Source organism: Aulonocara stuartgranti, assembly GCF_965226115.1.
Source record: "Aulonocara stuartgranti genome assembly, chromosome: 7".
In the NCBI taxonomy this organism is placed as follows: domain Eukaryota; kingdom Metazoa; phylum Chordata; class Actinopteri; order Cichliformes; family Cichlidae; genus Aulonocara; species Aulonocara stuartgranti.
Window position 1 is genome coordinate 6238487 of NC_138945.1, and position 15435 is coordinate 6253921.

The 15435-nt window shown below is 39.9% G+C and overlaps 1 protein-coding gene across 1 annotated transcript in view; it reads left to right on the plus strand.

Moving 5' to 3' along the window:
- The window catches only part of syt9b (synaptotagmin IXb), a 62385-nt gene extending 48331 nt beyond the window's left edge, over positions 1 to 14054 (plus strand). The window contains exons 5-8 of the mRNA XM_082538585.1: positions 2621 to 2741; positions 2873 to 3044; positions 3143 to 3272; positions 11442 to 14054. Coding sequence (XP_082394711.1) covers positions 2621 to 2741; positions 2873 to 3044; positions 3143 to 3272; positions 11442 to 11519 — 501 coding nt within the window. The 3' untranslated portion in view covers positions 11520 to 14054. The remainder of the gene's footprint in view (positions 1 to 2620; positions 2742 to 2872; positions 3045 to 3142; positions 3273 to 11441) is intronic.
- Positions 14055 to 15435: the final 1381 nt, after the last annotated feature.

Consider the following 15435-nt stretch of genomic DNA (forward strand, 5'->3'; position numbering starts at 1 on the left):
CTACCACAACAACAGCAACTGACAGAGACTCTTATTGTCACAGCACAAAATGATTGTTTAAAGTTGTTTAACATTCCACTATGTGCTGTTTTGGTGGCTGTAGCCCAGGTGGTAGAGCAGGTCACCTACTAACTGGACGGTTGATGGTTCGGTCCCAGTCTGCTCTAGTCTGCATGCCAAGTACAAGACGCTGCAAGATGCTAACCCCATGTAGCTCTCCAACGCATCCATCGGAGTGTGGATGTTGGTTAGGAAGCACCCAGAAACAGTGGGAAAAAAGTACTGTGTGCAATGTGCACGTTGTGTAAAGTGCTCAAGATAGAGTAGAAAAGCACTATATAAGAACCAGTCTATGTACCATGTGTCATAAAAGATATATTTAAGACGTGGTTCTTTCACGGTGACATGTTAGCATGTACTATTGCCTCACAGCAAGAAGGTCCTGAGTTTAATTTCCATGTTTGTGTGGGTTCACCCCGGGTACTCTGGCTTCCTCCCACAGTCCAAAGACATGCAGTTAATGAGGATAGGTTAATTGGAAACACTAAACTGCCCATAGGTGTGAATGTGAGCATGAATGGTTGTCTTTGTCTATGTGTTGGCCCTGCGACAGACTGGCGACCTATCCAGGGTGTACCCTGCCTCTCACCCTAAGACATCTGGGATAGGCTCCAGCAACCCTGAGAAGCACAAGCGAATAGATGGATGTTTCTTTGCTTCTCATTACCAGTAGAAAAAGTTGCTTTTTGGTGCAGCACATAAAGAAAGTGCTTCATATGCTTTTTTATGTCTGGATGTCTAAGAAATATCAAACACAGTGGTTTATTTCATCATATCAGAATGTTAAACATGACACTTTAAAGACCGGCTACAAGTGGAAGGACGAAGCAGAATGATGAACGAGAGGAGAGTGATCAAGTTAGACTGCGTGATTATGAAAGACACAGCTAGAGAGAGGCTCATAGATAAAGCCTGGCTGCTCCTGAGGGAGAGCAGGTGTTAGTGTTATAATTGGAGAAGATGGACCGTCCATATGCTCTCTCTGCTTTATTGGAGCGCTTTAAAGCACCACTCTAATTTCATTGGCCGAGCGCAAGTGACCATAATCTTGACCGCAGGCTTGATTTGAGTGCTCATAAGAGTAGTGACCGACATCCTATAGTCTGAAAACTTTAGTATGTGTGTATGTGTGTGTGTATGTGTGAAATAGGAGAAGGAAATCACATTATCCTGTAGTGAGCTGAAGGGCTAGTTGATCTACCTTCCCCGCACACGCTTACCTTTATGTGAGTGTCAGAGTGTACATTCCTGTGCTTGTGCCCCAATTTGTGTGTTAAACCTCGAAGGCTTCATAAGCTGCATATCATTAATGCCCGAGGCTCACAGCTACACCAATAATGTGGTGTTGGAGGTAGATTTCGCCTCAGCAACACGTGTGATGAATCAACTCATCGCCCACTTAGAATGTCACAGGTCCTGGACGACACATGTGCGCGCGTGTGTGTCAGTGTGCTTGCAGGCATGCATATGCTGTCATCTATGATGAATTAACTCATTTTGTTCAATTTGATTTTCAGTGATTTTCAGCTGAAGACTCTGAGCAGTAGCTTCTTAATGGGCATTTCTGCTGCTCTCATAATCAGACTCCAAATCATCTTGTACAGTATGCGATGGAGCACTTATTAATTTCCAAGTGAAACAATGGTGTTCCACTGTCTCTGCTACATCTTTAACAAGTCTTTCTAGTAGACTGGTTTCTCCTGACGAATCTTAAACACATTATCGCTAGTATCCTCTGTATTAATCACTCTTAACCTGCTTTGCTACCCTATCCATTGAAACTTGTATTTTTAGTTCTTATTTTAAAAACTGCAAATCAGTCTTTTGAAGAAGAAAAAAACTTTTTGTAAATATATCACTTAATTTCTAAGGTTTCCTAACATGAAGCTAACTACCAGCCAGATATGTGAGAGGAGGCATAAAAATAGAAATCAGAGTTTCCCTGTGATAAATCTTGTCAGTGCTTGTACCTCATAAACGCACTGCTCACTATCACACCATCACACGTTATTTTCAGATGTGTTAATTGGGAAAAGAGTCTGGCATATGCATGAATGTGAATAAGAAGCGGAAGCAGTGACGTTTTTATAATCTTAGTAGTAGCTCAAACTTGATTGTAGATTCCACACATTTTAGCACAGACTGATACTGGGATACAGTAATGCCGTGGTTATTAGTGATTAATGATGAATCATCCAGACATGATTCTGAAAGGCTTCCGCGTTTCAGCCACGATCCATATGTGAAGTTCCTCTGGTGTTACATGTTGGATCCGCTTTAACTGTGCTGCTCATTATAAACCAAAGCTGCTTTTATCCATAATCGGTTTCCTGAAATAGATGTCTCTTAGTTTTTGTTTGGTTCCTATTCCTTCATGTTTGTTCTAACAGCAGTTGTGCTTTTCGTTACCCATATAGTATAATTTTATCACCAAACCTCTTAACTGCCAATATACAGATCCCTGTGTGTTCCATCTGTGACTGTATTGTTGAATCTAAAAAGTTAATTAAAGTTGATGATGTGCAGTGCTAATATAGGAACACAATATATTTGTTTGTAGGACAATGTGGACCTTGGAGAGCTGATGTTCTCACTGTGCTATCTCCCAACGGCTGGCAGGCTTACCATCACAATTATCAAAGCCAGAAACCTCAAAGCCATGGACATCACTGGAGCCTCAGGTGGGTGCCGATCAACAGTACAGTGTGTCGTGTCCAATAAGAGGTGGTGTAGGAAGATGAGGTATGCATGCATTAGTGTGTGTATATCTGTTTAATTATTTCTTCAGTCTTAACACCTTTTCTCTTCTCAGATCCATATGTGAAAGTGTCTCTGATGTGTGATGGTCGAAGGCTAAAGAAGAGAAAGACATCGACTAAGCGTAACACTCTGAATCCAGTGTACAATGAGGCCATTGTGTTTGATGTTCCTCCTGAGAGCATTGACCAGATCAGCCTGCTAATAGCTGTCATGGACTATGATCGGTGAGTTACCTCTGTACATTTAGCACTCTCATGTGACATGCCAGCGCATTTTAGAACATTTTAGAGTCTCTGTGGGTGCTGTTTTTTCTGTCCTCCAGGGTTGGGCATAATGAAGTGATCGGGGTATGCAGGGTAGGCAGTGAGGCCGAGAGCCTTGGGCGAGACCACTGGAATGAGATGCTGACGTACCCACGGAAGCCAATCGCACACTGGCACCCGCTCATAGAGGTATGGCCTGCTTTGTGTACTAGGTGTTTTAAATTGAAGATACACTTGAAAAAAGTCTTGTAAAATAAAGCAAAAATATAATTATTTTTCATGAGGATACTGGAATATTTTCTTAATTGTAATGAGATCTTTTAACATAGCACTAGACATAACTTAGAAACCACAAAGTCCCTAATGAGGCGGTGGATGAAAGGTTGAACAACCATAAGCCATTTTTCAGTTGGTCCTGAGGGGAGTAGAAAGGTGTCCATCAAATTTTATGGCCATCAATCGAATTCTTTATCATAAATGGTTACAATGTAGAGACATTTAACTGTTAAAAGAAAATATCAAGGCTCAGTGTGGCTCAATCTACAATAATTTAGATATACAATGACAGCTATGTATAGGAGAGAAGGCACTGGACTGTTTGAACCGGATTGATGTTTCAATCATGTGGAGTGAGAGGTTCCCTAAAAAGTGGAGATGAAGTGTGCTGTTTTAAGAGCAACGGCCATGTGCAGAGTAACTGCAGCAGGATGAGGCACACCATGGGTATGGGGTATGGTGTTGAGGCAAAAGTATAGAGAAGGTCAGCTGTTGCACTGTTTTTGTGGATCTACAGAAAGCATATGATAAGATGCCAAGAGAGGAAATGTGATACTACTTTAAGAAGTTGGGAGTTGCATAGAAGTACTGTATGTGAGGGTGGTGCAGGAAATGTATGAGGACAGCAGAACAGTGGTGAGGTGTGTGGTAGGTGTGACAGTTGTTTTTTTTTTTTGAAACAAAAAAGTGAAGATAAACTGAGGAGAGATTGTGAAGGTAGCGTAGTTAAAATACCTGGGGTCAGCCATTCAATAAAACGGATAATGTGCAAGAGAGATGAAGTAAAGAATGCAGGCAGGTTGGAGTTGGTGAAGATGAGTGTTATCTCCACCAACTCCAACAGATTTGTGAGAAAAGGATAAGATCCAGATTGAAAGGGAAGGTTTGTATGATGGAAGTCAGCCCGAGATGGTTTGGGCAAGTGCAGAGGAGGGATAGCAGATATATTGCTCAAGCGCTGTTGAAGATGGACCTACCAGGCATGAGGAAAGAGGTAAACCACAGAGAAGATTCATGGATGTGACAATTGTGGACATAAAAATAAGAAGGCTAAGGATAGTGTGAGATAGAGGCAAATGATCTGCTATGGCAACCACTAAAGAAAGCAGCCAGTAGAAGGTTTATACTGTATAATGAGAAACACACATATAAAGATTTCCCCCATACTTCTGATGCAAGGTATAAAAGTTAAGTAGTCACCACAATCATTAAGATCTATCCTCTGGGTACCAATCATTTCTGAACCAAAGAAATGGATAGTCTATATCTGATATGCATTCAGATATTTTACTGAAGAGAGTTTTATGTATTTATGGATTAAAAGTGAGGGAATCACCAGTCAAAGGGATTCATACTCTGGTCCAGAATTTAATATTTAGCTTCTGGATGAATTGACATCAAACAAATGCCATTTGAGCAGGAAAGCTGTGGATCAACTAACTGGCATTGGTTTCCTGACAAGAAAGCTTTTGCCATAGAAAACAATCAATTTAGCATATCAATATTAAGGCTTCTAAGTGGCCATTCACTACTAATGTCTCTATTAGCTTTGATTTCAAATATGGCTTGACTGCTCATCTCTGACTCGCCATAATATACTGTCCATAAAAGATGGTTTGTACACTCTATCTGGCAAGCAGTAGCAATGGAGGGGGTTGGAGAGCTAAGCTATCAGCTAGTATTTGCTAGCTTTGTTAGCAAGATCCATAAACTTTGTGAACATATCACACAGACAGTCAAGTGCTAGCATTTTTAGTACAAAGGACATGAAGTGACATAATTTGCAGAAAATTTTCATTCAGAAGGCAACAAAAAGACATTGTGCTCGATATGTTTATGCTTAGGACACAGCCTGCCTTGGCACTATGAATTGCATATAAAATATAGACATATATTTTATGAAATTATATGAAACCCATTGATTTGTGAATGCCCATTAAAAACCATATAGTACAGCATTTTCGTCATTGCCTTCCTGGTGTAGATCTGACTGAAACTGTACACATATTGGGATTATATCCTAATATATTATTGTGGCAATGTCTTTTATACCATCTATGAAACTAGCTAAATTGATGTCACAAAGTAAATTAGCCAAGGGAAATTTCCTACACACTTATAAAACTAGAAGTCTTTTTGTAACCACAGGTTTTGTAACCATAGATTATGTCTGGCAGACACCAGGCTCTAAAGATGTTTATGTTTGCTACAAAGTTTTAGCAGCCAGCCTCAAGTGGCTGATTTGGATGTTCTGCCCCTCCATCCCTTTAAAGTCACTCTAAGGCAATGCTTAAGCCAGATATACTTGTGTAATGCTCAAGTAACCATATATACAGAGATCCATTGAGTTACAGTAGTCTGAGGCAGTCCCAAACAACTGCTTTTAAATGCTTCTCTTACCTAAAAACAGTTCTGTCAGAATAGCGCACTATTGCGATAAAAAGAAAACTTATTTTAAATAAGCTTCACATTCCGTGTTAAATTTATGTTTTGTATAGTTCATTTGACGATATAGTGAATGAAAAAGAAATAAAACAAGTACTCCACAACCCCTGTGTATGCTTGACTTGTTTTGTTGTGATTGCCACAGCAGAGGCGCCTAGCTATCAGAGAAAGGGAGGGAGACATACAGAGAGGTGGCTACATTCGGTGAGATGCTTCTATTTCTGAATTCCCAGCCCACACTCATTAAAAAAAAACAGAGCAAGCTAAAACAGATGCTGGACTGATTCATGTAAATTTATGATGAGTTGTCAAAGCCAAACATTTTGGTACTCAGCTAAAGGGGGTCACAAGATAAAAACACCTCAAAATGGAAAGCTGTCCAGGCAAATGTAATGACTGGCATCAGCCATGGCGTGCATTAGCAACTGCCAGCTTCATGTGCCCTGTCACTTATTTGCACAATTTAAAGAAGAACTTTGACTGAAATGAGATAACTTTAGCACCTTATAGTGATTAGCAGCTAGCTAAAGGCTAACTTGCTAGCTACTGACACTGGATTTAGCTATCTGTAGATTTTTTAACACAGGAAGTAGAATGGTCACTATGAAATCAGAAGCCTGGAAATTTACATGGTAACCAATAATAACTATTTCAAAGAATTAATGTGTGATTCTAGAGTTTTTAATAACATTCATTTGTTACGTCATAGCTCCTGCAGCGGTACCATCTGACTTTTCCAACGATATTGTCAATTTAAACAGACTTTTATATGATACCTTTAATCATTTTGGGGTTTGATGCCAGGAGCATACATATAAATTTTAAATGAAACAAAGATGTTTATTATAACTTAATATTTCCCTAGAAAGGGCCTCTGGATGATAAAATATCCTATTCACTAATATTATGTTTATTAACTGGTTGCTTACTTTACACATTTCAATGACTTTAAAACTATTGGTATATATACATTTTGAATTTTTACATAAATTATTTATTAGCATAAAAGAACAAAATGTACATCAATTTAGTGCTTGCCCCTTAATGAATTCCTATTATTTTCTTTTTCTCATTTATAATTCAAGATCATCAAACAAATTTTAATTTTAGACAAAGATGACCAACGCAAATACACAATGCAGTTTTTAAAACATGATTTCATTTGTTAAGCTGCCTGTCAAAGTGAAAGAGGCTAAACACAATGCAATTATATACAATGCAAACAAATTGTCATAAAAAACATAAACATAAGAATCTATTTTGGTAAGTAGAAATACTTTTGATTTAGGACAGCTGGGCTCCTTATATTGTGTGGTAGTCTTATGCTTTAGTTTAACACTGTGTATTTTATGGAGGTGAGTTTTGAACTTTGAAAAGTACCAATTCATGTCCCTTTAAAAAACATTGTTTTTAGTCTTATCTGCTATGTACACCGATTTCTTGGGATTCTTAGAATAAATCTCTAAATTCTTTTCGATTTATTCTTTTCTGTTACTCCTGAAAGGCTCAGCAGTGATTTTTTTAAGATCAAAACTTTTTTTTGTATCAACACTTTGTCTTTGTGTTATTGTCAATTAAACGTAGGCTTCAGATTAGTAGTAATTCATTGCATTTTGTTTTTCTTGTCAATCATTTTTGAAGCTCTGATGCTTTAATTTTAGTTTTTCTATCTCATAATCTGCCTGTGAATGGTTTGCTGCCTCTAAGTTTGAGTGTGTATATTGTAAAATTAAACAAAATTCAACTGCTTTTTGAAAATAACATGCAGGTTGTTAAGTCTCGTTTTACACCACAGTGTCAGTCCCCACTTCTCCAAGTTAACAGCTAAGTGTTGTACTAAGAACCACATAAAGCCATAAAGGAAGCCATCCTAAAATAAAGTAAATGAAGCACTAGCTGTCACACTGTGTACTTTCAGTATTGGTGAGAGGTCAATGACCCTGATATTTCCAACAGTGTTGAGGCCAGAGGAGCTCTTTCACTGTCTCTGAGGCCATTTGTGTAGCACTAACACACCCATCCACACAAACAATGGGCTGTGTCAAACACTCACCAGTAGCATTTCTTGTCTAAGGCCATTAGCAGCAGCTCTGGACTAGAGCAGCAGAGTCTGAGATCTCATCTAATGGCTTATTTGTGTAGAGATCCACACAGAAGACCTAAGGGAAACTGGCTCGGGGGATATTTCACATCCTTGCACACAGTTATACACACATATGTAGCTGAAGCCTATGCATAATATGTAAGCAATGAGTATTCACACATTCGCACAAAATTTATGTTTCAACAAATAAAACTAAACACATCTGACAAGTTGGCTTTCACACTCACACACATGCACACACACGTGGCTTTCACACACACAGACATGTGCATGTCTGTGTGTGTGTGTTTTTCTGACACACACAAACACTTGCTGGTTTCCTGTCCACTTTAGTTTACGGCTTTTCAAAAGTGTTGGACTGACCCGCTGACCACTGAGAGCATTAATAATTCAGCAGCTTGAGCTCTTCGGCCCAGACTGTAAACTCTCTCTCTCTCTCTCTCTCTCTCTCTCTCACACACACACACACACACACACACACACACAGTTCAGACGTTACTGAGTAGAAAGTAAAGTAAATGCAGAAAGTTGAAAGCTCGGTTGCTTCCACTTTGCCACATGAATGAGTAACTAGATAACAGACATGCACACTGAAGGGGCTGCTCTCATGAAGTGAGGTAAGTGTGTTCCCAAGCCAGCTTTGGAGTTTATATCTCTGGATTTTCAGTCTCACAGGGCTGGCTCAGGTTAAAACATTTCTCCATGGTAGTGTGCACCTTCATTCTGCTCCCGGGCAGGTTCATTTCACATCAAAGAGGACCACATCAAAATCATAACACCAGCTCTCAGATAAAAAGGCTCACTTTGACAGAGTCCAACCAATTAATTATATAGCATGATTTCCATGGGATTTCTGTGAGGAACAAATTTGTGGTTTATGCATTTTTCACATTTTGCACTTGTCATAGCAGTATTTAAAAGAGAATTTACAAAACAAAAGATGACTGGCGCTTAATTCATCTTCATCTGTGAAGCTTTAAACTGCTCCACATAACCAAACATGACACAGTGAGTATTTCACAAGATTTTTAGAAACTCACCCTGTCTGCCTGCCCACCCAGCAGGGTAACAACAATACCCCATCGGCCTTTTAATGGCTTTAATGGGGTAAAAAGTTTTTTAAAAAAAACATGTTGAAGATCTGACTCGGGCTGCTGGGGTCATCATGCTGTCTGTGCAGATGTTTGGAAAGAACCGATTTTGTGTTAGTAGCAGTGGAGTTTATGTCTTGGATGCAGTTTGCACTTCAGTTCAATATAGCACCAAATCACAACACGTTTTATATTGTATGGTAAAGTCCCTTTTACAGAAGCATGTAATGTAAATGTGATTGTTGGAACATGCCTGTTAGACGGAAAATTATGACCTGCACCTTTGTATTTTGCACTTGGTTTTGCTTTTACCTCCTGGAATGGATTAGGCACTAAAAATACTGGATTACCATAACAAAGATATTGTGGTTTGGGTTGAAAAACATCACTTTGCACTCATTACCATATGGTTTTATATTCAACGTGTTGGGAGTGACAGCCCTGTCTCATGCAGCAGACAAGGGATATAACAAATGGGACTGAGAGCAACCTGTTAAATCTGAGGCTAGTTGACTAACTGACATGACTCATTATATAGATACAGTGGGGCAAAAAAGTATTTAGTCAGCCACCGATTGTGCAAGTTCCCCCACTTAAAATGATGACAGAGGTCAGTAATTTGCACCAGAGGTACACTTCAACTGTGAGAGACAGAATGTGAAAAAAAATCCATGAATCCACATGGTAGGATTTGTAAAGAATTTATTCGTAAATCAGGGTGGAAAATAAGTATTTGGTCACCTCAAACAAGGAAAATCTCTGGCTCTCACAGACCTGTAACGTCTTCTGTAAGAAGCTTTTCTGTCCCCCACTCGTTACCTGTATGAATGGCACCTGTTTGAACTCATCATCTGTATAAAAGACACCTGTCCACAGCCTCAAACAGTCAGACTCCAAACTCCGCCATGGCCAAGACCAAAGAGCTTTCGAAGGACACCAGGAAAAGTATTGTAGACCTGCACCAGACTGGGAAGAGTGAATCTACAATAGGCAAGCAGCTTGGAGTGAAAAAATCAACTGTGGGAGCAATCATCAGAAAATGGAAGACATACAAGACCACTGATAATCTCCCACGATCTGGGGCTCCACGCAAGATCTCATCCCGTGGGGTCAAAATGATCATGAGAACGGTGAGCAAAGATCCCAGAACCACACGGGGGGACCTGGTGAATGACCTGCAGAGAGCTGGGACCAAAGTAACAAAGGTCACCATCAGTAACACACTACAACGGCAGGGAATCAAATCCCGCAGTGCCAGACGTGTTCTGCTGCTGAAGCCAGTGCATGTCCAGGCCCGTCTGAAGTTTGCCAGAGAGCACATGGATGATACAGCAGAGGATTGGGAGAATGTCATGTGGTCAGATGAAACCAAAGTAGAACTTTTTGGTATAAACTCAACTCGTCGTGTTTGAAGGAAGAAGAATACTGAGTTGCATCCCAAGAACACCATACCTACTGTGAAGCATGGGGGTGGAAACATCATGCTATGGGGCTGTTTTTCTGCCAAGGGGACAGGACGACTGATCCGTGTTAAGGACAGAATGAATGGGGCCATGTATCGTGAGATTTTGAGCCAAAACCTCCTTCCATCAGTGAGAACTTTGAAGATGAAACGAGGCTGGGTCTTCCAACATGACAATGATCCAAAACACACCGCCCGGGCAACAAAGGAGTGGCTCCGTAAGAAGCATTTGAAAGTCCTGGAGTGGCCTAGCCAGTCTCCAGACCTCAACCCCATAGAAAATCTGTGGCGGGAGTTGAAAGTCCGTGTTGCTCGGCAACAGCCCCAAAACATCACTGCTCTCGAGAAGATCTGCATGGAGGAATGGGCCAAAATACCAGCTACTGTGTGTGCAAACCTGGTAAAGACCTATAGTAAACGTTTGACCTCTGTTATTGCCAACAAAGGTTATGTTACAAAGTATTGAGTTGTATTTTTGTTATTGACCAAATACTTATTTTCCACCCTGATTTACGAATAAATTCTTTACAAATCCTACCATGTGGATTCATGGATTTTTTTTTCACATTCTGTCTCTCACAGTTGAAGTGTACCTCTGGTGCAAATTACTGACCTCTGTCATCATTTTAGGTGGGGGAACTTGCACAATCGGTGGCTGACTAAATACTTTTTTGCCCCACTGTATGTGTCAGGTGAGCCACCCCCATTTAATTTTGAAGGGCATTTCCACATGTAGTTCATGATTTCTCAGCTGCGGAGGCTTCCACTTCTGAAAAATCTTCTTATTTAGAAAAACTGCCACAACTTTCAAAACACATTAAGGTCTGCCAATTAACCCAACAGTCATAGCAAACCTGGATGCAAACCATCCTGGCTTACAGTGCATATTTACTGAGTATGTCAATCCAGTCTTTGGAAGTTTCTAGACTTTCGTTCCCTTTGGTCTTTAACTAAAACTCTCTTTCTCTGTTGTGGTTCAGTGGGTTGGACAAGGAGCGACGGTGAGTGGAAGCCAAGGAGGATCCACCAATTCCCTGAAGACACCACCATCACCATAACCACACACACACACACGCACGCACGCACGCACGCACACACACACACACACACACGCACCAGTATACTTACACCAACACACACAGACACACACAGATATAGAGCCTCAGGGTGGTAGAACAACGGGCCAACAGACAGTCCTACTTGATGTTAAAACATACAGTACAAATTGTGGCTAAGAAGTGGCTGCAGCAGTGGGCTAACATCAGCTATAAGCCAATACTCAAACTGTGTGTCATTAGATTGAACTAGGTGTTAGTGTGATAAGGCTGGAGCAAAGTCTGATTCCCACTTCCTCTTTTGTCTTCACAACCAAATAAACACTTAACTACATTCCAGCTAAACTAGTACAGTACTTATTGAGCTGTTACTGACAGTATTAACAGATTATCTAACAGATTAAGCTTATGCCTCTTTTTTGTTTATAGGAAAATTGCAGTTTGTGGACCAAAATATTATATTTTTAGGTGAATATGCACAGCTGTGACGATTGATTTGTGCAAGTGATCAGCTATCGTAGGCAACATATTTGCTCAATAGTAGGATTTAGAAAGGCGAGTTGCAGAATTAGAAAGCATCACTGTTCAGATCAACACATTTCAGCTCTTTTAAAAGTTTTATTTGTTGTGTTGAAGATTCATTCTCATCATGCATTTGGTTATATCTTGTGTTGCCTTTATCACTGGCAGCCGGAGCAGACACGAACAGAGGAGATTCAAATGCAAACCTTAGTTTTACTTCACTGGGCGAAGACGATTTCCTGTTAAGAAGTAAAATTGAAGAGGATTTGATTTGATCCAAGAATTTGTAAAATGTAAGAATGAACATTTTTAGTGCATGTTAAATTGGCATCCTTTTTTTAACAGGGTGTGGTCATAATAAAGGAAACATAAGTTGTCATCGGTGGAAAAAGAGCAGTCCACTCATCTCATCTAAGGGAAATGAATTATGATTGTTTTTAGACATCATCCTGATAACCAGACATAAGTGTCATCATTACTTACTAATGTTATTTGGCTTTACAAGAATTTACAATTACAATTTCAGCACAAACATTAATAACATGAAATAAAAGTTTTACATTAAACTGTATGACTTATGGTTGACACTGTACTCTACTTGGTGTCTCGTCTGTCATGGTTACTTTTGGAAAATGTTTTACACTTTTGCAGATAAATGCTGACTGAAGGTTTTGACTGTTTTTAAAGCTGTTGCACTGGAAACAGCTGTGCGCTTCTGCTGGAAACAAGACTGATGAGCCATGAAAACAAAACATAAACAGGAATCTGTGGACTGTAAGATCTAAAGAAGTTCTGCAGAGCAAAATGGGGTTGTAAACTTCAGTTGTTATTTTCAGTAGCTAAGGCAGGGGTCCCCAACTCCAGGCCTCGAGGGCCGGTGTCCTGCAAGGTGAATGGAAAGGGTCTTTTACAGGAGGCATTACTGCCAACATGAGCTCAGTTTGCTTCAACATGCTGAATTTAGGCGATCTAAATACTCTGAATAAACAGCTGGCTTGTTGTAGTTTGTCTGATTATGTGACTGCTCATGTTTTTCTGTCCCCTGTAGTGATGTCACCATGTTCCCAGATGCTACAAAAAATAAAACCCATGTTGTAACAAATCAGTTATCCTTAGGGACTACACAATGACTGCAGATGTTATTGTGCAACCCCTTTGGGACTCCTTTGTGCCTTTTTAATGTGCTTTGCCATTTTGCCATTCAGTGTTCCAATTTAGAGAGGTGCTTAGAAGACCATAAAGGTGGTAACTCTTAATAATTTGCGAGAAATGAGGAGCTTTTGCAATGAAAGGGGTCCTATAAATTTTGTTTGTTTGTTTTCTGTTATATACCGAATATACAATAGGAGGTGTTTATAATAAAGATGGCCAACATTTAAAATAGTAATCCCTGTGTGCCAAAAGATGTATCTGTTCTTAGATCTGTATGATGTCAGACAGAGGGGATCTCCATAATGTGGTCATTTTAGCACACAGCTCTGACAGTTCAAGTCATTCCTTATGAGGGGCAGCCAATCAGAAGAAATCTGGCTGAAAGGGAGGAGCTAAAAAGGTTTGTTTCAGACAATGCATGAATTGAGATGGTTTTAAAACTTTGATTCATGCAAAGCTACTTTAGTAAAGTCTGATAAAATAAAACAAAGCTGGAAATGAGCATTACAGGTCCCATTTAAGTTAATTGAATGATTCCACAGTGAAGCTGCCCTGTCCCACTGTTATGACACTCAATGTTGCTTTTCTTTAACTGGAACCATACTCTGTGATAGTAATTTAATAAGCCAGTGTTTGTTTGTTTTCTAACTAAAATCTGTTTAATTTCAGATTAATACCAGTATTGTTTATGGCTCGGTATTGGACACTGTCACGAATAACAGTTTCCTCTGTGTTTGTAGGTACCATGCATGCATCATTTTTTTCATGAGTCATTTTTAATAAATATCTTTTTTTTGTGAGATACTAATCATATTGTAAACACAAGATGTATTATGAACCTAAGGCAGAGTGTGTACATTGTCCATTCAGATGTTATTAATAAATATTTCTATATATAGCATGGATTGATTTATGGGTAGTGTGAGATGCAGCGAGAAGATGCTTCAGAGAGAGAATGAATGAGACAGATATAGAGACGTGTATCCCCCTCAGGCCTTCTGCTAACACCTGTGTTGTGAGCTCTCCCAACAGAGTGCTGTGATTGAAAGACCTATGAAAACCTTGTGACAGACACACTTTCTCTTACACACACCCTCAGTGATGCATTTGCTGCGCTAAGACCTCGCGCTCACTCAAAAGTCAACATTTAAAATATCAACATGTCTGGGTCTGGTGTTCCTCCTCTGAACATTTTTCCAATTAGCAATAATTTGGACACATTAAACGATAGCATATCAAGGCTCCGATTTAATTTTTTTTAAAGACAAACTGCAAAGTGAACATTTCCATATAATTTCAGATTTGCTAGACCAAACAATGATTAAACAGGCCCCATGAGCACTGGAGCCATGTTTTTAATCTTACAAAGTCAAATATTCCAATTTTCATCAGCTAATCGCTTTTTTTTTTTCTTTTTTTTTTTAGCTCACAATGCTTTTAATCACTATGCTGTTTCATTTAGGTTAGTGAACTAATTTATTTTTCAAAACAAGCTCTGGTAAAACTATTCAATGCGTGCAGGACACGTTGTGCCGACATCTGTTCACAGTGATTAGTTGTTCTTTAAAAAAAATATCAATGCCTTTAAATCCATCCATCCATTCGCTTATCCTTTTCAGGGTCTCGCGGGGGGGGGGCTGGAGCCTATCCCAGCTGTCATAGGGCGAGATACACCCTGGACAGGTCGCCAGTCTGTAGCAGGGCCAACACACAGGGACAGACAACCATTCACACTCACATTCACTCGCACATTCACACCTAATGGCAATTTGGATTTTCCAATTAACCTATCCCCACAAGCTGCATGTCTTTGGATGGTGGGAGGAAGCCGGAGTACCCGGAGAGAACCCACGCAAACACGGGGAGAACATGCATACTCCACACAGAAAGACCCCGGCCTGGTGTTGGAATTGAACTAAGGACCTTCTTGCTGTGTGGCAACAGTGCTAACCACCGTGCTGCCGCCTTTAAATCCCTATTGCAATAATCTGATCTGTATATCTCACTCAGTAAGCGGTTTGATGCTGCCTCAGTTGTGTGTGGAAATAATGTTGTTATCCATCTGCCCAAGGTTGAGTTTTGTCTGTTGTAAGATGAGCAGTTTTGACTGGGGAGATGACGTCCAGGTTCCAACTACATTTGCTGGAGTTATTGCAAGGTGCTACCGCCAGCAGTTACCGTCAGTATGAAAAAGTTATTTCAGGCTATTGTAATTTATGAACAAATTATTCGTCTTGTGCATTTG